The 12,834-nt window shown below is 45.7% G+C and overlaps 1 protein-coding gene across 1 annotated transcript in view; it reads left to right on the forward strand.

Annotated features, from left to right (window-relative positions):
* Positions 1–11,992, forward strand: part of MAPRE1 (microtubule associated protein RP/EB family member 1) — a 29,303-nt gene extending 17,311 nt beyond the window's left edge. The window contains exons 4-7 of the mRNA XM_029917333.1: positions 2,083–2,290; positions 4,786–4,907; positions 9,694–9,846; positions 11,477–11,992. Of these exons, the coding sequence (XP_029773193.1) occupies positions 2,083–2,290; positions 4,786–4,907; positions 9,694–9,846; positions 11,477–11,533 (540 nt within the window). The 3' untranslated portion in view covers positions 11,534–11,992. The remainder of the gene's footprint in view (positions 1–2,082; positions 2,291–4,785; positions 4,908–9,693; positions 9,847–11,476) is intronic.
* Positions 11,993–12,834: the final 842 nt, after the last annotated feature.

Here is a 12,834-nt window from a genome sequence, read left to right on the forward strand (position 1 = left end):
TTTGAAGTTACTAGTGTTTGGAGGAATCAACCTATAAATCTGTACTCATGATTTTTTTTAAATAGTACTGTTTAATCTTCATTAGTCTGAGATCTAATCCTTTTTATCCCTGGATGTACATCTGTAAAGCATACCGTATGGTAGAATAAGTAATTCTAATAGAGAAGATTCTAGAAATACTTGATTTTTCTAGTAAGGTACAAGGGTGCTGGCAAGTTCCTTTTTGCCCTCAACAGCATTTGAAGGTACCAGAAACACAGTCCACCAGGCTTCTTTAGGACAAATATTATCTCTGTTTTAATGGATAATATATCACTGCAAAATTAAGCAGTTTTTCCCCTCTCCCCCTCATTAGAATGGTTTATTCTTTTATTTTTCATTTATTTTTTAAAAAATTTTTATGTTTATTTTTGGGTCAGAAAGAGAGAGAGTTGGGGAAGGGCAGAGGGAGAGGGAGACACAGAGACACAGAATCCAAACTAGGCTCCAGGTTCTGAGCTGTCAGAACAGAGCCTGATGCGGTTCTTGAACCCACAGATGGTGAGATCATGACCTGAGCTGAAGTTAGATACTCAGTCAACTGAGCCACCCAGGCTCCCCTAGAATGGTTTATTCTTTTAAGTCATTTGAGGGGGGGGGCGCTTTTTTTCAGTGAAGTTTATAATCACTCCCTCATTATCTTGCTGGTGTATCTGGTCTGTATTTACTATGAAATCAGTCTTATTTTAGTTTTGTCTTTATACAATATATAAAATACGCATTTGTATTGAATGAAAATAATTTTGTTAGGCATATTAAATGATGCTACTAGTGTAGCTTATATGCAGTAATTTTTCTTTTTATTGAATTCAATTTTTTTATTAAAAAATTTTTAATGTTTATTTTTTGAGAGAGAGCATGAGCAGAGGAGGGGCAGAGAGAGAGGGAGACACAGAATCTGAAGCAGTTCCAGGCTCTGAGCTGTCAGCACAGAGCCTGATGCAGGGCTCGAACCCACGAACTGTGAGATCATGACCCGAGCTCAAGTCGGATACCTAACCGACTGAACCACCCATGCACTCCTAAACTTTATTTTTTTTTCAACAAGGAAAGTTTCTAAAGCTTACAGAAGTAGAGTGAATAATACGATGATCCCTCATGAACCTCAGCAGTGATCAAAGTCATGGCGTTTTGTTTCAGCTGTATCCTTACCCCACCTACTCTGTACTCAGGGAGTACTGAGAAGTGAGTTTAGATATAACATTTTGTTTGTAAATGTTTTAGTATCCTATAAAGTAATTTGTTAAAATTCTATTTATTTGCTTAGAGGGTTAGATATAGTTCAGATTATTACATACATTCTTTTTTATAAAAATACAATAGCAACTGGAATCCTTAAAGAGTTAAAATAATTACCCTCTGGCCAACAGTCCAACAATTGGAAATAATACCTGGTAACACGTATCCTTGTACAGTAAAAAAAAAGTTTATAGGGTCCTTAAAGTATTTTTTAACAGGATTGGAATTAACTTGAAAAGCCTACCGTTGTGTAGAAGTCTGTTCTGGGATTGCTTGTGTACCTTGAGCGATTTTTAAGACAATTTCCCCCCTTTTTTTCTGGATGAATTTTTTTCCAGTTTTACTGAGACATAATTGACAAGGCAGAATTTTCCTTAACAGTTCATTGTAGATACCGTGGTTGGTTTGTGCTCTGGGTTTCATACTTTGCGATAGGCACTGTGGCCATGCAGGCTGCATGGGAGACGGACTCTTCATAGTGCAGTGACATGTCGTACAGTCACGTACGGTCACTTTGGATGTGTGTGTGTGACCTCTGTGTGATACACCTGATCCTTATTCTTTTGCCTTTCTGATTCCTTTTGATGGACTGGGAGGGTGGTTGGCAAGTCTAATTTGTGGAAGGCAAACAGAACTACACGTACTCTATAAACTTTCAGGGGCTTACTTAACATGAAGTTCTTGCCTCTAAGAATTTTTTTTTCTCCTTCCAGCAGAGCTTTATACTGATTGATGCATGGACAAGTTTGATGCTTGCCAAAAGCCTCTTGCTTTGGGCTAAATAGTCTTGATATTTCTCTGCAGATAATCCCTGTGGACAAATTAGTAAAAGGAAAGTTTCAGGACAATTTTGAATTTGTTCAGTGGTTCAAGAAGTTTTTTGATGCAAACTATGATGGAAAAGACTATGACCCCGTAGCTGCCAGACAAGGTCAAGAAACCGCAGTGGCTCCCTCCCTTGTTGCTCCAGCTCTGAACAAACCGAAGAAACCTCTCAGCTCTAGCAGTGCAGGTAAAGCAACAGAACAAAAACCCCATTTCCGAATGATAGTATTCCAGGTATTCATTCATTCCGCCTTCAGCCGGAGTCTTCTGAGCAGCCATAGGCTTAGGGAGATTAAGGAGCACAGTCCCAGCCACGTGGTAGAAGTATGGATTGGGGTGTCAGGCAGACCTGTGTTTGTCCTTGGGTCACTGTCGCCCTATTTAAGCCACTTCATCTCAGCCCCACAGTTTCTTTCTCTGTAAAATGGGAATTTTAGTACTCGTCCCAGAGGGTTATTCTTGAGGTCTGAACGGATTACTTTTTTAATTTTGCCAGCACTGAGGTTAGCTCGCATAAAAGAGAGCTTTAGTTTGAACACAAGGACATTTCACGGGGCCCTAGGATGGGAAGTCACAGCCGGATGGGAGTACCCAGGAACTGAAGGGGCTTTCTGGGTCTCCTAGGGACTATGCTTAGCTCTCCGCCTTGTCGTTCCATCTGCAGACCAGCTTCCTGTGCTTGCTTAAGGCTTCCCTGGCCTCCCTAGAATCGGAGCTGCTAAGTGGCTTTGGCTTGCTGTGATGCTAGCAGAATCTGGGAGGCAGTTTTTAGAGACCTTCTCTAGACAGTTTTGGCCTGGTAGGTTTCCCAAAACCTGTTTGCAGCAGTGTATCCGTGAAACATACATATGCTTTGGGACAGGACAGGTGTTTTATAGACGCTGACTTCTCCTTTTCCAGAAGGTGGCAAGAATGTTAGTTAAGGCCCCATAGCACATCGAGAGAAGCTGATCCATCTGGTAGGTAGAGAGGGACTTTGAGTACTCCTCATTTTATGGCTTTATTGACATACAGCTTTATTGAGATAGGATTCACTTGCCATACAATTCATCCACTTAAAATAGACAGTTGAGTTCTTTTTACTATATCTACAGGTATGTTCAACTATTACTACATCCACTTTTAGAATATTTTTATTACTCACAAAAAGAAACCTCGCATGTGCCCTATAGTGGTTGCTTCCTACTTTTCCCCAGCTCCTCCCTTCCCCTCAGCCCCAGGCAACCACTGATCTACTTTGTGGATTTACCCGTTCTGGGCATTTCACAGAAATAGGATCACAGACTATGTGGTCTCTGTGTCTGGCTTCTTCCATTTAGCATAATGTTTCCCAGGCCCATCCACATCGTAGCACGTGGTGGTACGTCGTGTTTTGTAACGGCTAAATTCTACTCCACGGTATGGCCGAATGACATTTTATTCATCAGTTGATGGTCAGTTGGGTTGTTTCCACCCTTGACTGTTATGAGTATTGCTGCTTTGAACATTCCTATATAGGTTTCTCTGTGTGGGCCTGTGTTTTCATTTCTTTCGGGCACATAACCAAAGTCGTATACTTGCAGGACACAGTTCTTGGGTCACATGGTTGCTCTATTTGACCTTTTGCAGAACCACCTATTTTCCAAAGTGGCTGCAGTGTTTTACATTCTCTTCAGCAGAGTGTATGAGGGTTCTGATTTCCACATCCTCAATGTTAGCTTCTTAGAGTGGGGATCTGTGTAGGTAGCCCTATACATTTCATATTTCAGATGCTGGTAAAAGGCAAGTGGAGACTTGCAGTAAGCATTCAGTGTTGGGGATGAATGCAGACTAGAAATCATACAGAGGAAGTGCCTGTACCTGACCTTATGGTTACAGAATAGTTCGGGGTGTCAGGAAGATCAGACATTTTTAATGTGCAGCTTTACAAAATAGTTGCTGGGTACATGATTAAAATCGTGGGTGATACATTTACCTCAGGGTGCCCATCCTTGATTGTTTTAACTCTACTGCTCTTTCATGTTTTAACTTTGCTACTCTTCTGGCTTTACTTACAGAGAAGTCTGTGTGTGCCGCTGAAGCGAGCACATACTTCAGAGAAGTCTGTAAATCCTCGGCAGGGCCCCGCTTTTCTCTCAAAACCCTCCTACCTTCTAAAAGGCGAACGGGGTGCGGGTTGTGAGGCCATTGGTGGTCAGAGCAGTCTCTACCACCCTCCCCTTCCCAAGCCACGGAGCTTGCGGTTCTAAGGTGGGGGCATCTTCCTTCCCAGATGGGAACCCTTGGGTGCTCGGCAGCAGTTGGGACTGTGAGCTCACTCCTGGTTGAGGTTTGCCTCTGCTCCACGAGGTTGCCCAGTTTGTGGAGTGGTTGAAGCTAGGTTACGGTGGACCATGTGTCCGCACCAGAATGGCGGTGTCTCTTTCAGGTGATAGTCCTCTTAACCCCGGCGGGAAAAAGACCTCACAGAGGGGCTCATTCCCAGCGCACAAAATGGTGGCTAAACTTGGTACTTCACTCTGCTGCTAGGATGAAAACCACTCTGGGAAGACCTGGGAGAGCTGTCGTGCGTGCTGGGCTCTCTGCGTTGGGTCCCTTCCCTGCACGGCTGTGGGGAGCAGTCGGTCACAGCCTCTGCTCGCCCCATGGGTTCTTTGGGTCATGAAATTTCTCCTCTTAAAAAAAGCCCTGCTCCTCTCTCAGCTCCACAGAGGCCCATTGCGACCCACAGAACTACTGCAACCCCTAAGGCTGGCCCGGGCATGGTGCGAAAGAACCCTGGTGTGGGCAACGGGGACGACGAAGCAGCTGAATTGATGCAGCAGGTAGGCGCCTCCTCTCTGCCAGACAGGAGTCACTTTGGGGGAAAGGACCCTTGGCAGCCCTGACCGTGGGAGGGCTGTCTGTGCTCTTGTGGAGGGACCTGCCTCGTGCCCCTGTCCTCGTGACATGTGAGCACCTTGGGTGCTGTGGGGGGGGGGGCGAGAGTGTGCAGGTGGAGGGGACCAGCAGGGTCGGGCGTGTCTGAGATCTGTTAGTGTGACACCCACCCCTGTACTAGAACCCTGTTGGAGGGCTCTGGAACTGTTCAGGCTCTCTGCTGAAATCTTGGGTCACTACAGATCCAGCGAGAGCGGAGCTGGTCTGTGAAGCCTGCTGTTGCTCTTCCTTTCTTAGCGGTTCAGTGATTTGAAATGTGTTCTTCAGGATCGGTTAGGTGTCCTGAAGGTACTCGTCAGAGGTCTCTGCAGATCTGAACAGAGTTTGGACCTTCAGACATTTTCTCACCAGTCCTTAGAGTTTTGTTTGTTTGCTTTTGGACGACTCTCTTGATTCCAGTTTTTCAGTCAAGGATGCTGTATGATTCCTGTGCGTTTGGGATCGAGTTCTTTCACTTTCTTAAAAGCCAAGTCTTTTTTTTTTAATGTTTTATTTATTTTTGATACAGAGAGAGACAGAGCATGAGAGGGGGAGGGGCAGAGAGAGAAGGAGACACAGAACCGGAAGCAGGCTCCAGGCTCTGAGCTGTCAGCACAGAGCCTGACGTAGGGCTTGAACCCGCAAACGTGAGATCTGACCTGAGTTGAAGTCGGAGGCCCAACCGACTGAGCCACCCAGGCGCCCCTGTCCTATTTTTTTTAAATGTTTTATTTATTTTTGAGAGAGACAGCGTGAGCAGGGGAGAGTCAGAGAGAGAGGGAGACAGGCTCCAGGCTCCGAGCTAGCTGTCAGCACTGAGCCTGACGCGGGGCTCGAACCCACGAACGTGAGATCTGACCTGAGCCGAAGTCGGAAGCTTAACTGAGCCACCCAGGCGCCCCAGAAGCCAAGTCTTAGAACCTGAAGGCAATGGCCTAACTTTGGCCTGGAACGTCTTGTGACCCAAACCCTGCTCCTTGGAGATCAGGACATGAGAGCCTGCCCAGAGAGCACAAGGTTTTTTGTTTGTTTTGTTTTTCAGTCTTCGATTTGTGTGTGCCCTGTGCTCCTAGGTGCTGTGGGAATGTCAGGTGACTGGGTCATTGTCCCCATGAGTGTGGCGAAGCACAGAAGTCCTGAAGAATGAGACTTCCCTGAAACTATTGGTTTTCCGGCAAGGATGTAGGCAGGCAGCAGCCTCAGGCCAAGGCTGGGTTGCTCTCGCACTCCGTAGGAGGAGATGCAGCGGCTTCTGTGGGGCGGCTGCTCCTGGCGCAGCTCGTGTCCTGTGTGATGGGGCACAGGCTTCGGGTTGTATAGATTTGGGGATTTTCCTGGCTCTGCCACTTCACTTCTTCTTGGGGTCACTCAACCCCTCTGACCTGTGTTGTGTGAAGTGGGGCTGACATTTGGCCCATGGTAGTTGAGTGGACTACATGAGCTGATGTTCTGTCCAGGTCCTAGAGTGGGCTTTAGGGTAAATGAGGAAATGGCAGTGGATAAAAGACCATTGTAATTATTATTATGGTTCTTGTCCGTGGTCTTGAGAGAGTGAAATAGATTCTGAATTGTCTTTTGTAAAAGTTCACAGGAGACAGATTGTTTTGGTGAAATTTACAGATGTAAATAGTAAAAATGGCTGACTTTTTAAAGCGGTTTGCCATTGCTCTACCGAGTATTTCAGTTTCACTTTTTGTTCGTCTTGTGAGGCCTCACAAGCCGGGACAGTGTGCCTGGGGAGGTGAGGTGACCTGCGCTGGGGTGTGAGCCAGCTGCCTGAGCCCTGCCTCAGAAGCACTTTGGCTTGCACGGGGTTTCCATTTTAACTTTTTTGTAATGTGAAGGATTTTTTAGATTCTCTTCAGGTTGCCAGAGTCCTTACCTGTAATGCCCTGCTACTGCCTCCATTGGCTCATTTATGTGATCTCTCTGGCCCTTGGAAGTACTTGAATTTGTGGCCCTTTGTTGAAAGTGTAGAGGTCTGGGAGATGTGACTGATGTGGGAAATAGAGCCAGATGCGCTTGGACAACAGTGTATTCTACATGGATTACCTCGTAGTATTCAGTTCCTTAGGAGAGCTGCAGTGATTCCACATTCTTAAGACAGCCTAGAGAAATTTACTTTTGGTTGATTTGAGTCCAAAGCAGCACTGTTCAAAAGAAATAGGATGGAAGCCAGAAATGTGAGGCATATCTAGAATTTAAAGTATCCTAGTAGCCACTCCCATTACTGAATATTTCCAGTGTTATCATTTTAACATGTAGTCAATACAAATAGTTATCGATGAGATAGATATTTTACGTTTGAAGACTGTACTAGGTCTTTGAAATCCATCATGTGTTTAATATTTTACAGCCTGTCTGTTGCATTGGCCACGTTTCAAGTGCCCACATAACCACTTGTGACTCCTAGCTACCATACTGGCCAGTGTAGGTCCAAAGCATTCTCCCTGGGTTTCCTAGGTTATGGCTATTACTTTACTACAAGAAAAGGTTTAAGAGTGACATTGATTACTAGCCACAGAGTTTTAATAACCTCATTAGTAAGCTTTTAGAGGAGTGGGGAGTGAAAGCCAGTGACTTATTAGTGTGTACTGACTGTTTTGTGTGTGTTTCTTGTGGATCTGTAATTATTGAGTGATCCCGTGGAGGGGTGCTGCTTTGGCCCCACAGGTAGGGCCCAGAAGCCTGGGTTCTGGTGCCCTTGATGAGTTGTAGGGCTCAGGGGGTTTGAGTGAGTTTGTGAGTGAGGCACTAGCGAATCATGAGTGGTAGACTCCAAAGTGTAGCATACCTTTTGAAGGTGTTTTGACTTCCTTTTCATTCTCAGTCCCTAATGTGAATAGAAGCCCTCTTTCCTGGCTCTGGGACCTTGGAACTGAGGGTTTAAGGCAGCTTTCTACTGCTGGGGTTGGTCAGCTCTTGCCCTTCTATCCCCTGTCACATGCCACTTTGGGGCTGATACTTTAAAGAAGGCAACAAGCAGCCGAGGGTGGGGAGAAGGGGACGCACCAGATGACTTAGCTTGGCTGGCTACTTGATGATGGTAGTACTTCACTGAAATTCTCAGTTTTTAAAAATGGTTTCTGGGGCGCCTGGGTGGCTCAGTCAACTGGTTAAGTGTCCGACTGCGGTTCAGGTTATGATCTCATAGTTTGTGGGTTTGAGCCCTCTGTCAGGCTCTGTGCTGACAGCTCAGAGCCTGGAGCCTGCTTCAGATTCTGTGTCTCCCTCTCTCTCTGCCCCTCCCCCTCTCATGCTCTGTTTCTCTCTGTATCAATAATAAATAAACACAAAAATTTAAAAAAGTGATTTCTGTGGTTGATAAAGGAATAGTGAAAGGCTGTTTAGAACCTTGATTCTGGTTTGGTCTGTTGAGGCTTGTGGTGATGAGCATTGAAATTAAGTAATTGACAGAATGGTCCTGGTGGTTCTTGTCACTTGCTTCTCATCTCTGGAGGCTTCTTGACAGCAGCTTATGAAGGGGGAGTTTCCTTCCACCCTGGGACAGGACTTGATCCCTTTGGCTGTAGCTGGCTGCCTTGTAAGGCCGTGGGGAAGCTAAAGAAGTGGTTTTGCCCCTTGTTCAGAAGGTTGGACTAGGTTTCTGCAGTGCCTTTCTGGCTCTCAGAATTCCCTGCTACCCAGTTGTTCTTAGCAGCTGCACCTTTGATTTCCTGGCTTGGCCTTCCCTGTGGCCCCAGCCTGTGTGTCCTGTGAGGATTTTATGCTGCATGGTACACTGTGTAATTTGCATTTCATGAGCGTTAAATCAAATTCACATGTTATAGATGTGAATACAATGGAATGAAGATGCGTACCATGCTTCAGATATACAAAGGGCCATGAGAGTTGTTAGGACTCATATTACTCTGGTTAGATAGATCCGGTCCAAGCAATGAGATCTGTTTCTTCACTGGCCTTTTTTGGGGAATGAGAGCCCCTCAGCGGGGCGTCCGGGGACCCTGCAGCACGTGTGGTGAGCCGATGAGATGTTCATGGAGCTAACCGTGGAACACAGGGTGTCTGCTCCTTGCTTCCAGGTCCTCTCTCCCTTTTGAAACTCTCTTGGGAGAGAGACAGGGACCAGGATGTTCTCCTCTTCCTTTGAGTCACGGATCGCTTCCCATATCCCCAACATACGGCAGCCCGGCAAGAACCAGTGAGTTTTCCGTGCCCAGGCCTCTGTCACTTCCAGCTGTGTTCGGCTAGCAGTAGTCATCTGTAGTCTTCCCCTCCTGGCTCGCCATTTCTGTCTGCTTCTCTGGACCAGGCCTTCTCTTTCTGTTGACCTCCACATGCAGAAAGACTGGATTTGACTGAGCAGTGCCCTGTTAAGCACGCAGTTTATGATTCTCAGCCACTCTGCCATGCTGGGTTGTGGACTTTGCTTCGTTTTTTGTCTCCAGATCCCTAGTTTTATCTCCTTGATCTTTTCTTGGTCCCTGAGAAGTTCCTCACATTTCATGGTTTGGTCTGCCTTTTCCTGGGGTTGTTACAGTCAAGGTGGCCATGAACAGGCCCACATTATTTATTTGGAGCTGAGGAAAACCGATACTGGACGAAAGTGGGTGTTTGTCCCTGTTAGAGAGTTTGCTGGAAGGCCATCTCTCCTTTTGGATTAGCTGGTGGTCTGAGATGTTATTGGTATATAAATGCCACATATTTCACCCTTTTCAATGTCTTATGCAGGTCAATGTATTGAAACTTACTGTCGAAGACTTGGAGAAAGAGAGAGATTTCTACTTTGGAAAGCTAAGGAACATTGAATTAATTTGCCAGGAGAACGAGGGGGAAAACAACCCCGTATTGCAGAGGATCGTGGACATTCTCTACGCTACAGACGTATGTGTTGACATGAGGATGTTTTCTTGCCATTTGCCACCAGAGGAAATAAACTTTATCTGGTTGGTGTCAGCAGACTCAGTGCTGATGCTTGTCGTGTTCCAGCATAGCAGTTATCAAAAGACTTTACCTTTGACCCCTCAAAGTCAGCTGGAGGGCACCTCTGCTCAACCTCAGCCTCTGCCTTGAGGTCTGTGAGCCTTCGAGGCAGGAATAGGACATGGAGGTGGCTGGCTTGCCCTGCTTCTGTAGTTTATGGCCACCGATAGGTGATGAGTGCTACAAAATGCTCTTACCACCTCCATCCCCACTGTAGGGGATGTAGGGTAGTGGTAAGGGCCCCTGCAGCTTGGAGCCGTCAGCCTGAGGTGCTGTCTCCGTTTTATCAGGGCCCCCGGCCTGAGCTGGGGCCCAGCACTGGCCCCTATGTGATGCTCCCTGCCCACACCTGTCAGATTATAGCTTCGTTCCTCCTTCCCAGGAGTGTGCCTGGTTCCCATTTCCTTACAGCACCTTACGGGCCAGCTTCTTGGGGTCCGTGTGTGTTATTATACAGCCAAGAGCCACAGATACTAATCATGACATATTAGCTGATCAGCGAAGACTGATTTCCCCTAGATTTAGGATTTGGTTTCTTGCTATATCCACTGTTTAATGGCTTTGCTTTTGTGTCATCCTGCATACCTAGCAAGGTCTGTAGGATCAAGCTACAGTGTATATCTAAGTGTTTCATAATGTGTATGTATAGCGGTATACAAATAGAAGGTAATATTAATATTGTCATTAACAGTGTTCTCTAAAAATATCAAGTGAATTTTGGGGAATGAAGACGGATGATTAAAAAAATACTTTTGTTCATAAATCCTTATTGTGGGCTTGCTCTGTGCCAACTAATGAAAACAAAGATGATGATGATACAGGGGTCCTTGGGCCAGTCTGAGTATTATTTTAGTGGTGTCATATCTTAGGTAAATTCAGCTGTAGAGATTTAGTTAAAAAAAAAAAAAGATGATAGTTGAAAGGGAAGGGCAATTTTATGGTGGTGTAGCCACTGTCACATGCCAGAACGCCCTGGAGCGAGGGTGAGTGGGGTTGTGGGCCTGCAGTTTTCCCGGGCACTGAGGCGGCTCTGGGGGTGTTGTGAGCGTCCTGGGCGAACCGCAGCCCCCACCATTGCACGCGGAGAACGCGGGAAGGAAAAGCAGGCTGTAGGACCGCGCACGTACTGGCAGGTGAAGGCATCGTACTGAACTTCATCATGACCTCAGGGGCTTGTGAGGGTAAATTTTATTTTATTTTATTTTTAACAACCTTACAGAGGTATAATTGACATAATGAACTGTACACATTTTAAGAACAACTTGATGTGTGAAATCATCACCATAATCAAGAAATCAACTTCTGGGAGTAAATTTGTGCTTAGCTTTTGCCTTTTGTGAGATATGTTTCCATTGTATAATAAAAGTAGTGATCAGTGACCTTGTGCTGTTAAATGCCACGTGTGTGGTAGAGACAGGAAGAGCCGTAGACTTTGAGAGGCTTTAAATATGAGGAAAGGGACCCCACAGTAGAAACCGATCGTTCATTTGGTGCTGAGTAACCGCTCTCCCCTCTCGTTTCCCCATTTTAGGAAGGCTTCGTGATACCTGATGAAGGAGGCCCGCAGGAGGAGCAAGAGGAGTACTAACAGCCTGGACCAGCAGAGCAACGTCTGAACTCTTCACTCCAAATCATGTGCTTAACTGTAAAATATTCCCTTTTATTATTCTTAGAGGACTCACTGGTTTCTTTTCATGAGCAAAAAGTACCTCTTCTTAAAGTGCACTTTGCAGAAGTTTCACTCTTTTTCCAATGAGTTTGATTAGGAGCTTTCACCTTGTAGCGGAGCAGTATTAACACCTAGCTGGCTCACCTAGGAGCAGAGAGGCCGACCATGGGCTCCCCGTGTGGACGCTGGTGACACTGATGGCTGGAGAAGGTGTTTTTATGTAAAGCACTGAGGCGGATACCTCAGTAGAGAAATGTAAAGACTGATTTGAATTTTAAGCTAATGTGAAATCTTGGCAGAGAACGTTTTAATAAATAAATGCCTTAAGAGTATTTAAAATATGCTTCCATATTTCAAAATATAAAATGTAACATGACAGATATTACGTGTTTGACATTGTGTCTGGGAAGGAAGGGCCAGACCTCTGGACCTTTGGAAACTGCTGTTCACAGGCCTTGCAGGGCTGTCTGAATCTGCAAAGGCCTAGACCTTGGCCCTGAAGGAAAGCTTAAAAAGTTGCTCTGTAAAGCCATTTGGTGTCCTTGACCAATTGTATCCCTGCTCTAAGAAGCAAGAGGCATCATTGCCTGGATGAATAGAGGGCGTGTTGCAGCCCTGACACTTTTGAGTTGTAGAGCTTCAATTTCAGTGGACATTTCTCTGACGATTTTTCCAGTTATCACCAAAATTTCTATGTATTGTGTTTTTTGGGAAATGAGGTGTGTCCAGTTTTTAAATCTAACAACTACTTTTGGGGACTTGCTCACGTCTCTGGGATTGGAATGGGGGTCGTGTCCCATTTTACTGTCTTTTAAGTTTACATTGAACAGGTTTCTCTTCTCTGCTCCCCTTGCCCACTGGGGACTCCTCTTTGGCTCCTTGAAGTTTGCTGCTTAGAGTGTAAGTTCAGCAGGCAGGTGGTCACGCCGCAAGATCTCTCTGGACCTCTGGCAGAGGGAGTGACCAGTGAAGGCCGTCGCTGCCTTGGGCTCTGCAAGGCTGGGTGTTCTCGGGACCTGCTGTCCACAGCCCTCCCCTGTTACCAGAATACTTTGCCAGTGCACTAGTCTCTATGGAGATCAGATTCGTTAGCGTGTTACTAAATGTTAATTTTCTTTTGCAGAAAATACAGTACCGTGTCTGAATTAATTATTAATATTTAAAATATTTCATTCCTTAACTCTTCCTCATTTGCTTTGCCCCTAGCCTCTTCAGCTCCT

Source organism: Suricata suricatta, chromosome 12 (genome assembly GCF_006229205.1).
Source record: "Suricata suricatta isolate VVHF042 chromosome 12, meerkat_22Aug2017_6uvM2_HiC, whole genome shotgun sequence".
Classification (NCBI taxonomy): Eukaryota; Metazoa; Chordata; class Mammalia; order Carnivora; family Herpestidae; genus Suricata; species Suricata suricatta.